This window comes from Oncorhynchus keta, chromosome 20 (assembly GCF_023373465.1).
Source record: "Oncorhynchus keta strain PuntledgeMale-10-30-2019 chromosome 20, Oket_V2, whole genome shotgun sequence".
NCBI lineage: Eukaryota > Metazoa > Chordata > Actinopteri > Salmoniformes > Salmonidae > Oncorhynchus > Oncorhynchus keta.
The window spans coordinates 2,199,944-2,213,850 of NC_068440.1; the positions used below are offsets into that span (position 1 = coordinate 2,199,944).

Here is a 13,907-nt window from a genome sequence, read left to right on the forward strand (position 1 = left end):
CTGTAGGCTTAACATACTGTAGGCTTACTTTGCTAGCACTCATGCTAAAGTCTAACCATACTGTAGGCCTACTTTGGTAGCACTCATGCTAAAGTCTAACCATACTGTAGGCCTACTTTGCTAGCACTCGTGCTAAAGTCTAACCATACTGTAGGCCTACTTTACTAGCACTCATGCTAAAGTCTAACCATACTGTAGGCCTACTTTACTAGCACTCATGCTAAAGTCTAACCATACTGTAGGCCTACTTTGGTAGCACTCATGCTAAAGTCTAACCATACTGTAGGCCTACTTTGCTAGCACTCATGCTAAAGTCTAACCATACTGTAGGCCTACTTTACTAGCACTCATGCTAAAGTCTAACCATACTGTAGGCCTACTTTACTAGCACTCATGCTAAAGTCTAACCATACTGTAGGCCTACTTTACTAGCACTCATGCTAAAGTTTAACCATACTGTAGGCCTACTTTATTAGCACTCATGCTAAAGTCTAATCATACTGTAGGCCTACTTTACTAGCACTCATGCTAAAGTTGAACCATACTGTAGGCCTACTTTACTAGCACTCATGCTAAAGTCTAACCATACTGTCGACCTACTTTGCTAACACTCATGCTAAAGTCTAACCATACTGTAGGCCTACTTTACTAGCACTTATGCTAAAGTCTAACCATACTGTAGGCCTACTTTACTAGCACTCATGCTAAAGTCTAACCATACTGTAGGCCTACTTTTTTAGCACTCATGCTAAAGTCTAACCATACTGTAGGCCTACTTTTCTAGCACTCATGCTAAAGTCTAACCATACTGTGGGCCTACTTTGCTACCCTAGTCAAAAAATCCTATAACTTTATTAAATCCTCAAACTTTATGTGAAATGCTTACTTAGCCCTTAACCAACCATTTAGTTCAAGAAAATATTTACCAAATAAACAAAAGTTTAAAAAAATCTAAAAAGTAACACAATAAAATAATAATAAAGAGGCTATATACAGGGGGTACCGGTACCGAGTCAATGTGTGGGGGTACAGGTTAGTCTAGGTCATTTGTACTTGTAGGTAGAGGTAAATTGACTATTCATAGATAATAAACAGCGAGTAGCAGCAGTGTAAAAACAGGGGGGTCATTGTAAATAGTCCGGGTGGCCATTTGATTAGCTGTTCAGCAGTCTCATAGCTTGGGGGTAGAAGCTGTTAGGGAGCCTTTTGGACCTAGACTTGGCGCTTTGGTATCGCTTGCCGTGCGGTAGCAGAGAGAACAGTCTATGACTTGGGTGACTGGAGTCTTTGACAATATTTTGGGCTTTCCTCTGACACCGCCTAGTATATAGGTCCTGGATGGCATGAAGCTTGGCCCCAGTTATGTACTGGGCCATACGCACACTACCCTCTGTAGCGCCTTACGGTCAGATGCCGAGCAGTTGTCATACCAGGCGGTGATGCAACCATGCTCTCGATGGTGCAGTTGTAGAACGTTTTTGAGCATCTGGGGACCCATACCAAATGTTTTCAGTCTCCCGAGGGGGAAAAGGTGTTGTCATGCCCTCTTCACAACTGTCTTGGTGTGTTGGTGTATATTCATTTTGCTTTCATTCACCACCACAATATGGGTGTGATTCAAGGCTGCAGTTTTATTTGATTTGATTCTTATTCATGCAACTTCTTGTCTTTGAATTAGACATTACAATGGAAAGGGGGATCCTCCTCCTCAGTGAATTCCATAAAAATAACAATTGTGAAACATTAAAGTTATCCTTCTTAGATAGAACTCTACTAAATATATTCACGTCACCAAATAATTGATTAAAACACACTGTTTAGCAAAAAAGGTATACAGCACTCTCCTCAACAACACTCAACACCATCTCATATTGCTCAAATAAATAGCAAACCTGGCTTCAAAAAACAGATAAAGCAACACTTCACAACACAATGCCTCTCCCCTATTTGATCTAGATAGTTTGTGTGTACGTATTGATATGTAGGCTACGTGTGCCTTATTTTTATTGATGTAGCTCTGTCCTTGAGCTGTTCTTGTCTATTAATGTTCTGTATTATGTCATGTTTCATGTTTTTTGTGGAACCCAGGAACAGTAGCTGCTGCTTTCGCAACAGCTAATGGGGATCCTAGTGAAATACCAAATGTCAAAGTGGAATTATTCAACATTTTTACAAATTGATTCTCAATGAAAAGCTGAAATGTCTTACGTCAATAACTATTCAACCCCTTTGTTATGGCAAACCTAAATAAGTTCAGGAGTAAAAATGAGCTTAACAAGTCACATAATAAGTTGCATGGAATCACTCTGTGTGTAATAGTAGTGTTGAACATGATTTTTGAATGACTACCTCATCTCTGTACCCCACACACACAAATATCTGTAAGGTCCCTTAGTCGAGCAGTGAATTTCAAACACAGATTCAACCTCAAAGATCAGGGAGGTTTTCCAGTGCCGTGCAAAGAAGAGCACCTATTGGTAGATGGGTAAGAAAAAACAGACATTGAATGTCCCTTTGAACATGGTGAAGTTATTAATTACAGTTTGGATGGTGTATCAATACACCCAGTCACTACAAAGATACAAGCGTCTTTCCTAACTCAGTTGCCGAAGAGGAAGGAAACCGCTCAGGGATCTCTTCCTTTAAAACAGTTACAATGTTTAATGGCAAGGGTAGGAGAAAACTGAGGGTGGATCAACAACATTGTAGTTACTCCACAATACTACCCTAATTGGCAGAGTGAAAAGATGGAAGCTTGTGCAGAGCAAATACAATTCCAAAACATGCATCCTTTTTGGCACTAAAGTAATACAAAGTGTTATGTTTGGGGCAAGTCCAATACAACACATTACTGAGTACCACTCTACATATTTTCAAGCATAGTGGTGGCTGCATCACCATGGCATCGCCAGGCAAAATTGTAGAGGTTAACCTGGTTGTCTGCTTTCTACCAGACACTGGGAGATGAATTCACCTTTCAGCAGGACAATAACCTAAAACACGAGGCTCGATCTACACTAGACTGTGAATGTTCCTGAGGGGCCGAATTACAGTTTTGACTAAAATCTACTAGACAATCTATGGCAAGACCTGAGTATGGTTGTCTATCAATGATCAATAACCAATTTGACAGAGCTTGAATAATTTGTTAAATAATAATGGTTAAATGTTGCACAATCCAAGTGTGGAAAGCTCTTAAATACTTATCCAGAAAGACTCACAGCTGTAGTCGCTGCCAAATGTGCTTCTACAAAGTATTGACTCAGGTGTGTGAACACTTATGTAAATGAGATATTTCTGTATTTCATTTACAAAAAAAAATGTACAAAATGTTCTAAAATCTTGTTTTCACTTTGTCATTATGGGGTATTGTGTGTAGATGGGTGAGAATGTAGAATTAAAAAATAAGAACATGATGATGACCTGTATCCCATTGATTGAATCAAATTGTTCATCTCGCTCTATGTTGTTTGGCTGGAATGCCACTTAGCACACCCTTTTGGCACAAATGTATACAATCTTGTGGACAATCTCAGTAGGGTTCACAGCAGTGGCGAACGGTGACGTTTAAGATGAGGGAAGACGATATTTTTTGGGGTGAGCGTGGCCTTATTTCTATTGCAGCATACTGGATGACTGTCATTCGTATTCCCTTCACCCAGCTCAATGTAACAGTGATAGGTTTAGGCTACTACATGGTACTAGAATTGTCCCTATTTCCATCATGAGGTCGCTACAACCCAGCTATGAATGAAAGTTTACAACGTAGCTGCACAGGTCGAGAGACAAATTTAGAGTAATCAAGGGATGCATCCATAAATTCACTCTGGCTATCTACTCCGATTTCACAGAACTCTCGCCTGTGTGCAGAGCGCAGAATAACTGATCAATCAATGAACAGCCGTTGGATATGACAGTGTCATTAAACATTGGCAAAACATTTTTATTAAATTGTTGCCAGCAGCACTGTTAGTCCCCAACGTTCTAGATAACACGAAAACAGCTTAACCTTAATTAATTAATTAATTAATCAATCAATTAAGCTTAAATGTTCTCTCATTTGTGTCTGGAAGTATCTAGCAAGCTAGCCAACGTTAGCCAGTTAGCGTGGGTGCTTGACTGCCGTTGTGAGGTCAGAACACTTGGATCAACCCTAGTCCTCGGCCAGAGAGTCCAGTGTGCGCTCTGAGCGCTCCGAGAGGGAAACACTCTGATTTATGAACAGACAATCTGACAACACTATGAATTTATGAGCGCACAGAGCACACTCTGAGCGCACTCTGAGCGCACTCTGGCACTCCAGAGTGAATTTACGAACACGCACAAGGTGACAGACAGTGACATATTCAACACTGCCTTGCACACTCTTGCCTGCGTCTAGCTGATCTAGGGTGTAACCGTTAGTCGCAATCGAGAGTTTCTGTTGGACAAATTCAAGCATGTGTAGCCCCTTTCATTCCGTTTTCTTCCGTTTCAGAAATGTTTTTCAGCAGAATCGGCAGAATGAATACCCTGATCACGCGCAAACATAGTTCACTTTCAAAGCAGCCGCATACAAACAACATGAACATTTTGCTCATTGTATAATTCCGTCTCGCATCTACAAACTCTCACCTCTTCCCTTCCCCTGTGGACTTCAGTGTACAACACATCTACTGTCTCTGACCAGGCGGGGGGGAAAAAACGTTTCCAAGCCAACTGCCACACACAGCCTACACCGTTGTCAACATATGAACTAACGACGTTAGTAACGTCATAATCAACATACCTACTAGAACGCGTTAATAAACCCGCTACAATCATGCAGCACAGGGCACAGTCAAGCAAGCAGTTTAGCAGTGGTGGGCCCCGGTTTAACACTGGCGGGCTTTGGTGGCGATAAAATAAATAAAAGCAAACGCTTACCTTGACGTGGAAGAGTTCCAGTGTTGGATAGACATAGCCAGCTAGCTAACATAGCGTCTCTCTCTGTTTGAGCTGGCTGTTTGAGTAGGCTAAGCTAGCTAACTGCGTTCGCTAGCTAAGTGAAAGTGAAAGAAATGCTACGAAATATAGCTAGTTCTCTCTCCCTCTTGCTTCTCCTTCATTTTAAAATAAATACATTTCTTCAAAACTGTTGAATAATTGTCTTTCTCTCTCCTTGAGTCATCTACTCACCACATTCTATGCACTGCAGTGCTAGCTAGCTGTAGCCTATGCTTTCAGTACTATATTCATTCTCTGATCCTTTGATTGGGTGGACAACATGGCCAGTTCCTGCTGCAAGAGGTCTGATACGTTGAAGGACATCCTCCGTAAGTTGTCATAGTTACTGTGTAAGTCTATGGAAGGGGGTGAGACCCATGAGCCTCCTAGGTTTTTGTATTGAAGTACCCAGAGGAGAACGGAAGCTGGCTGTTCTCCAGCTACACCATGGTGCTACCCTACAGAGTGCTGTTGAGGCTACTGTAGGCCTTCATTACAAAAACAGTGTGTTTTAATCAATTGTTTGGTGTCGTGAATATATTTAGTCTAGTTTTATCTAAAAAGGACAAGTTTTCAATGTTTCACCATTTCCACTGTTTCACAGCTATTGTTGTTGCAGTTTGGCACAGTAACTTTAATGTGTGACACAGAGTCACCAGATTCTATCCTCTTGGTCCTTAGATCGGATCGGATTTTCTTTTGGATTCTAATAGGATTTTTTCTTCTTCTTGGAATCCACTCATGCTAGTCTTTACTATACTTTGTAGGTCTGCATAGCAGGTATGGTCTGTGCACCTCTGAAGTGCTGGGTGTGTGACCCTACCGACTGTGCCAATGCAGCAGTTTCAATGACCAGCTCAGTTTTAGTGTGCTATTGAATGTGAGGTAGTACAACCGTTTAAGATGTGCGTGTGTGACATCCTTGTCAACAGGCAAGCAGCTGGGCGCTTTCTACTTTTGGGGACTGAAAAAACTCCCATCCACCCATCCCTGCAGCTGCCTGACTAAACCAACACACCCACACAGTCTTATTCACAGCATGGCTACACTCTGTACTCACCGATGTACTACTGTGTCTTAACGCCATGCTAAGCTAGTAAGCTTCGCTACACTTGGTCTTCACACACACACACAGCCTTTGTCTGAGTGCATCCATTTATGCAGTCCGAGGGTGGTCTTTTGTCAGTGTCCAGTCCTCTCATATCTCTAAAGGTGGTCACCATCATCCATTACTTATATATCATGTACAATAACCCCACAGATCTGCGACCTGGGAGCTATGATGCAGCATTCTCTCTATCTGCCTTGAAATCAGTCCGTCTGCTCGTCAGACATGGGGGGATGGGGGAGGGGAGGGGGGACTACATTGCTCTTGTTAAGTGTGCAACAGCTCATTGATCAGCCCCTATCTACCTATCACCTCTTTGCATTGAGGGGGTCCTTTCCCGTAATCCATAATAACATCTCAGACCAGGACGGCTTGCTGCATGAGCCCGCAATGGGAAACACTGGGGCCGATCAATACCCATACATTGTGTAACCATATTGACTCGTAAGAGGGTGAGAGAGAGAGAGAGAGAGAGAGAGAGAGAGAGAGGAGTTGACTGACATCCTCGTCATCCTCCCCGTTTACATTATGGATCTCTCTCTCTCTCTCTCTCTCTCTGTAGCTGCATCTGCTTATCAGGACATTGAGTCGAGCGCTGAGCCCCTCCCGTCGCTGCTGTCAGCCGAAAAGGCCGACAGGCAGTCTTCGGTTTCCATCCTCAAGGACGCCATGACGCTGGCTGGCAGTTGTTGTGAGGGCTATTGACGTAGAGCCGTCAAATCGGAACCCTTCGAGAGGGGCCGGCCGCTTCTTCCGCAGGGCTGGTGAGCCGCCTGCGTCTAGCCCACGGGTGTGGTGAAAAGGGGGATTTGGGTGGTGGGAGCTTATGTTAACCTCTGCATATGAGAGATATCGTCTTGTCGCTCATTTATTGCTCCACTGCTCCCCCTCCACACCCCCACAACTCAACCAGATTGTCTCTTTGTGTCCAGATAGTAGGGGTTTTCTTCCTCCTTGTGGACGTATTGCTCAGACGGACATCTTTGCGTCTCTCTCTGTCTGCTTCTCCATTTGTCTTTGTTTTTCTGTATCGGTCTCTTCTTTTTTCTCTCGAAAAACAAAATGATGTCCAGTCAGTCAACTCTCTCCCCAAAGTTAACAGGTCCGCCATTCTGATACTAATTAGGCTATTTAAATGTATTATAAATCCTTCCCAGCAGGGAGGAAGCAGGACGAAGCCAAATTCGGGGGGAAGCCTCATTCTGAAGTTATATCGAGGAGTTGTCTTTCTTGTATAAGAATAAGCACTAATAGTGAAGGCACTAATAGTGAAGGCAGTAATCAGAACGGAGTTAGACATACTCATACTGTTACAAAAGTACAGAAGATCAAAAGTCATGACGGTTGTTGTGGGAGATCTTGCACTGTAGAGATGTTGCCTTTTGATGAGTCGTCTTCTGCGTACTGTGCATGCTGTTGTCGAGAGCAATGAATAGGCCTCTATCCATTTATCATTGACAGTGCTTTGCCCGCACAGTACAAAGCGATGCTGGTTTGACTCAAAGCCTCCTCCTCGCTCTGCATTTGCCTTGAGAGAGGCCTCTTTTGTAACTGGCTTGATGGTTAAAAGCTGCTTGATTTCAATGGGCACCCACCCTGACACAGTTCTGGGCATTCCTGCATTGATTCTGCCAGATGTACAGTTCAACATGCTCCTGAGGAATAACAGGGAGAACAGAGGACGGACTCGTAGCATACTGAATTGACATTCACAAGTTGTTATTTTCAAGCCAATAAGACTGTTGTTTTTAGTTTTAAAGATACTGTTCCATTTTTTTTTTAAATTAGTGAATGTATTTCTGAAGTGTAAAATGTTATAATTTGTGATGAACTAACAATTAGCTTAAGCTTTCACTGTAACAGATGTTCGGCACATTGTACATACACTGTGATATGGAGGGCTAAAGGTCTTTGGTCATGTTGTGGGGTTCGAGTTCAAAGATGAATTGAGTACAGACACACATATTAAAGACTAGGAAACGAGGGGGTCTGATGTAAACAAAGCAGAGAGAGGCCATTGTGGGACCATGTGCTCCTCCAAGCTAGTGAGGTCATCTAATCCTTGACTCCAGGTGACATTTTTCCACCATTACAGCTCATTCTGTTTGCCGTAATGGCATCCTAGTGTGTGTGTGTGTGTGTGTGTGAGAGAGAGAGTGTGTGTTCCTCAACCCTCACAAATGTGTTGACCCATTACCATAGCAACGCACCGAATGAATAATTAAGAGTTCTCGCACCTTGTTCGTGTCCATTATTGACCTTGGACAAAAAGTACTTTTCCTCTTTCCCAAATGTTTTCGTCATTAAATAGTGCCAAATTGGTAGATGTGGGAAACCGTTTTTCTCTCAGAATTGCACAGATCGACTGAGGTGGCGGCCAATGTGGAAGTCGTAGCCGTAAGGCAGTAAAGCCACAATATGGGCAAAGTACTATAGCTGGGTCATTATGCATTCCTCTGTTTCATTTTCAGCATGGTGGCTGCAGGGGGAGGCTGGGGAAGGAAGGCCAGGAGAGGCTGGAGATTTTGGGCTCTAAATTTCACCAAATTGGCCGTTGTGTTGTGGGAGCTGGAGGCCTGCTCATGGGACGTCAGTGTTGCTGCATGTCAGATCCACTAAATTAGCCAGACCGCTAATTACCTCCCTGAGAAGACAGGCAGAGAGAGCTTTCCGAAGGTTTTCTTGTTTTTCCCATCAACATCGCCACCCCTTGTGGGTTGAAGTCTGAAGAGTTTGTTCCCAGAGTCCCTCATTCATTTGCATCTTTGCCTCGTCTGCTTTTCACTCACTTCCTGTAAGTAGGCAAACAAATCACGTCTCTGTGTTGTTAATCTCCTGCGTCATCACTTGACCAAGGTCACAGTGAGGAAGCTGGTGGAGGGAGGACGACTCATTGTAATGGCCTGAATGGAACAAAGGCATCAAACACATATGGAAACGTCCACTGCAGTGTTCCACTGTTGAATAGGGTGTTCATATTAGGACATCCGCCGTCTCATCAGGAATTGTCAGTCTCAACTGACATGCTGACCAGACCGGACACGTCGCCGTGCGTCGCAAATTAAATGTAGAAATCAATTATTGCACCCACACTGCTCGCGAGCGCCAACGAGCGTCTGCGTTGCCAAGGGCTAAAATAGAAGTCATTCCTATTTCTGACGCAGATCGCATTGCAAGTCCTGCCTCTCCCATCTCCTCATTGGTTTATAGAAGCAGGTACCCACATGACATCTCCTCATTGGTTAAACCCACGTGGGTGATTGAAAGAGGAACTTTGTTGCAGGTCGTCGTGGTAATACTATGAAAGTTTAGATGCGATATACCATATAAATTCAAAGATGAAAAAGCCGGCAAGGAGGAGAGATGACTAGAAACGATTCGGTTGGCCATTTTATGTGTGGATTCATTGGCAGAGTAGAGGACCTTGTGCATTTCAGGTAAAATAACAACTTAATGTTTATATCCCAGGACAAATTAGCTAGCAACAGCAAGCTAATGTTAGCTAAATAAGACAAATTAACGTTAGCTAGCAAGTGCAAGCTAACTATCTAAATTGCCATACATGTTTAATGCTTTTCGACCTGTCCCCAAATTAATATAATTGGTTCAGAGTTTGTTTTGATATTTGAACCTGCGTGGCGTGATCATGTTTGGTGTGGGGGGACAAAATAAATGTATGCACGATGGTGCACACGCGCAGCCGGTTTGGGTCCTGTGTGAGGCTGTCCTAATCTGGACACCATAATTGCTCTCTTTCCCGTGGTGTGGTTGGCTTTCCCGTGGTGTGGTTGGCTTTCCCGTGGTGTGGTTGGCTTTCCCGTGGTGTGGTTGGCCTTGTCCTCAGTGGACTGATTTTTTTCCCCCCAGTGTACAGGGAATTGTTGTTGAGGCCCAAATATCTGGGGAATTGAGATGAAAGCGTCGATAAGGCTCCTGTCTGTGTCAAATTGGGGAGTGGGAGCTGAAAGGTCGCGTCCAGCACCTCACGCCACAGACAACACCTGCGTCGGCATCGTCAGAACGCCTCTAATGCGAATGCGATGACAGGTCACCCGTCCGCTCGGCTCGGAGCGGTAGCTGCAGCTGCAGGCGCAGGTGCAGGGGAACGGTGTTTGGACAAGGCTGGCTCACGTCGGCCCACAGCGCAGCCCCTTCGTTTGATCCTTCAGCTAGCTTACTCTAGCTCTCTCTCTCTGTCTCTCTCTCTCTGCCCCCCCCCCCCCTCTCTCTCTCTGTCTGTCTATCATCTTTACAGTTCCCTTCTACACAGAGATTCCAATCTCGCTGGCACGCACAAGAAAAACGAAAAGGGGACGGACACAGTAAAGACACCCCCCCCCCCCCCCACCGGCGCTCGCTAAAGGCTTTTTCTTCTTTGTTTTTCTTTCATTCCAGCCCTCGGTGGCTCTATCTTTCCTCTGACTTTGCATCTGGTTTGACACTCACCTGCTCTTAGTGGGAGAACATGGCCTTCAGAGAGTTCTTCTGACAACTACGTCTCACGCAGAAAACCCAACTTGTTATGGCAATTATGTCTTGGTGCTGCTGGGATTATCTACATTATCTAGATATGGGACTATATCCAGGAGTTGAGATCCCATGAAATGTCAATTGATAAGCTGCAATTAGCCAATCCTGGCCGCTGCCTCTTGTGTGTGCGGATAGTCCATTGATGTTTTGAGGCTACTTCCTGGGTGACTGTATGGGATCCCCATCGGTGTGAGTGTGACATTTCTCCCTAAGTGACTTGCAATGTTTCTCTCACTGCATATACTGTAGCTGCTAGCATCAGCACGTGGATAGACTCCCCCCTGTGGTCAGTCAGAGAACAACACACATTCTCACATTCTCATCCGAACACTGGACTGTAGCCCGATGAGAAGCCTTACCGGTTGCAGAGTGGGGGTAAAAAAGCATAAAGATGAAAAGTAGGAACGGGCAGAAAAGCTGTTCTAAGGAAATAACAGGATTGTATAAGAGGGAACGGGAATGCCTCGCAGAAATGAGCTTTGGCTGACAGAGCACTGAAACAATACCGTATCTACGCAATTTATGAGAGCGATTACTCTGGTTATTATTTCAACAATACCCAGCTATGCTCTTTCAAGGGCTGCCAGTGGGGCTGAGGCTGGGGGAAGGAAGGGCCTTGCCAAGACTAAGTGTCTGGGAGTTTCACAAGGCACTGGGAGGGAGGGAGGGAGGGAGGGAGGGAGGGAGGGAGGGAGGGACACTTCAAAAGGGCTCGGGTTCTTCAGAAGGGTTACTGTTTCAGTCTTCCTGACGTTGGTTTCTGTTTTCACTAATCTCTCTCTCTCTCTCTCTCTCTCTCTCTCTCTCTCTCTCTCTCTCTCTCTCTCTCTCTCTCTCTCTCTCTCTTTCTCTCTCTCTCTCTTTCTCTTCTCTCTCTCTCTCTCTTTCTTTCTCTCACTCACTCTCTCTCTTTCTCTCACTCTCTTTCTCTCACTCTCTCTCTTTTATCTCACTCACTATCTCTCTCTCTTTCTCTCTCTCTCTTTCTCTCACTCTCTCTCTCTCTCTCTCTCTCTCTCTCTCTTTCTCTCACTCTCTCTCTCTCTCCTCCGTCTCCCGCTCTGTCTCCCTCTCTCTCTCTTGCTATCTCTCTCTGTCTCTCTCTTTCTCTCTCTCTCTCACACTCTCTCTCTCTCTCTCTCTCTCTCTCTCTCTCTCTCTCTCTCTCTCTCTCTCTCTCTCTCTCTCTCTCTCTCTCTCACGCTCTCTCTCTGTCTCTCTCTCTCTTTCTCTCTCTCTGCAGCCCCCAATGAGCCTTTACTGTGCAAATTCGCTGATGGAGGGCAGAAGAAACGCCAGAGCCAGAGCAAGTACCCACAGAACGGGCGGCCATGGCACAGGGAAGGCGAGGTAAGCCACTGGCTCATTACAGCCGCCATTTTGGTTCCATAGGTACAGCCATCCGGCAGTTACCATTAATCCTCCATTACATACCACCTACTCATGGCACTGGAATGACGTTTGGTTAAGAAAGTGGGCATTTAACCTCTGAGGTAATGGCAGTCTTAAAAATGGGTCGTTTAGGTCCCCTCCCAAAGCTCTTTTAGGATTCCGAAACATGTGGGTCCATGTACACCACGACAGGCTGTCTCCCATGTTTAAGGTTGGCACTGGTAGTGGAAAAAAGCACTTTAAGTATCGATCCATACCTTCAGAATAAGAGTTGACATGTAAATTGCGTTTGAAGGTTGTATGAGTCTGCTGTCAAGGCTACCAAACATATTAGTGTTCCTCTCATGGTTCATCGTGGTTCAGGCCTATAAATTGGATCCATAACATATTCAGCAGTTACAGCCTACAAGGGGAAGGGCAGTCGGGGGGGGGGTTCATGCGGGTCTACACCCCTACGGGTAATGTGAACTTGCAGGGGCTGACAGTTGTGCTGAAGCTGCACGCTAAAGAGGAAAGGAAAATATATCGGTTCTCTGTTGAGTTGAGCCTGGCTGTGTGTAACATGCTCACAGTCTGTCTGCTTGTAGGTTGTGTGTGTGTGAAGTTTGTGTATGTCTGTGTGTGAACGTCCATCACAGACTCAGCAGCCCAAACACCGAGCCCGGTGAGGCCTGTTTACCCTAACAGCCCATTGCTACAGAGCCTCACACACTGACAGGGTCAGCTGATTACACTTGACGTGAGGTAAGGGGGGGTGCAGCATCTGGAAAGAGGAGAGAAGAAAGGAGGCAGCATCGCAAGAGTAGACAGAACACACAACAACAGTCTCTCTCATCTCTCCTTCCTGATCCACTCTCTCCTCCCCCTCTCTCATCTCTCCTTCCTGACCCCCTCTCTCCTCCCTCTCTCTCATCTCTCCTTCCTGACCCCCTCTCTCCTCCCTCTCTCTCTCATCTCTCCTTCCTGATCCCTCTCTCCTCCCTCTCTCTCATCTCTCCTTCCTGATCCCCTCTCTCCTCCCTCTCTCTCATCTCTCCTTCCTGACCCCCTCTCTCCTCCCTCTCTCTCATCTCTCCTTCCTGACCCCCTCTCTCCTCCCTCTCTCTCATCTCTCCTTCCTGATCCACTCTCTCCTCCCTCTCTCTCATCTCTCCTTCCTGACCCCCTCTCTCCTCCCCTCTCTCTCATCTCTCCTTCCTGACCCCCTCTCTCCTCCCTCTCTCTCATCTCTCTGTCCTGACCCCCTCTCTCCTCCCTCTCTCTCATCTCTCCTTCCTGATCCAACTCTCTCTCCTCTCTCTCATCTCTCTGTCCTGACCCCATCTCTCCTCCCTTTCTCTCATCTCTCTGTCCTGACCCAATCTCTCCTCCCTTTCTCTCATCTCTCTTCCTGACCCAATCTCTTCTCCCTCTCTCTCATCTCTCCTTCCTGACCCCTCTCTCCCTCTCTCATCCTCCTCTCATCTCTCTCTGTCCTGACCCCCTCTCTCCTCCCCTCTCTCATCTCTCCTTCCTGACCCCCTCTCTCCTCCCTCTCTCATCTCTCCTTCCTGACCCCCTCTCTTCTCCCCCTCTCATCTCTCCTTCCTGACCCCTCTCTCCTCCCTCTCTTTCATCTCTCCTTCCTGACCCCCTCTCTCCTCCCTCTCTCTCATCTCTCTGTCCTGACCCCCTCTCTCCTCCCTCTCTCTCATCTCTCCTACCTCTCTCATCTCTCCTCCCCCTCTCTCATCTCTTCTCCCTCTCCTTCTCTCTCATCCCTTCTCCCTCTCCTCTCCCTCTCATCTCTCCTCCCCCTCTCATCTCTCCTCCCCCTCTCTCATCTCTTCTCCCTCTCCTCCTTCTCTCTCATCACTCCTCCCTCTCCTACCTCTCTCTCATCTCTCCTTCCTCTCCTCCCTCTCTCTCATCT

The 13,907-nt window shown here is 45.8% G+C and overlaps 1 protein-coding gene across 3 annotated transcripts in view; it reads left to right on the forward strand.

The window, feature by feature from the left end:
* Positions 1-13,907, forward strand: part of LOC118399138 (RNA-binding motif, single-stranded-interacting protein 3-like) — a 391,803-nt gene that overhangs the window by 314,806 nt on the left and 63,090 nt on the right. For all 3 annotated transcript variants that reach the window (XM_052471892.1, XM_052471891.1, XM_052471893.1), the window contains one exon: positions 11,847-11,953. In XM_052471892.1, coding sequence (XP_052327852.1) covers positions 11,847-11,953 — 107 coding nt within the window. The remainder of the gene's footprint in view (positions 1-11,846; positions 11,954-13,907) is intronic.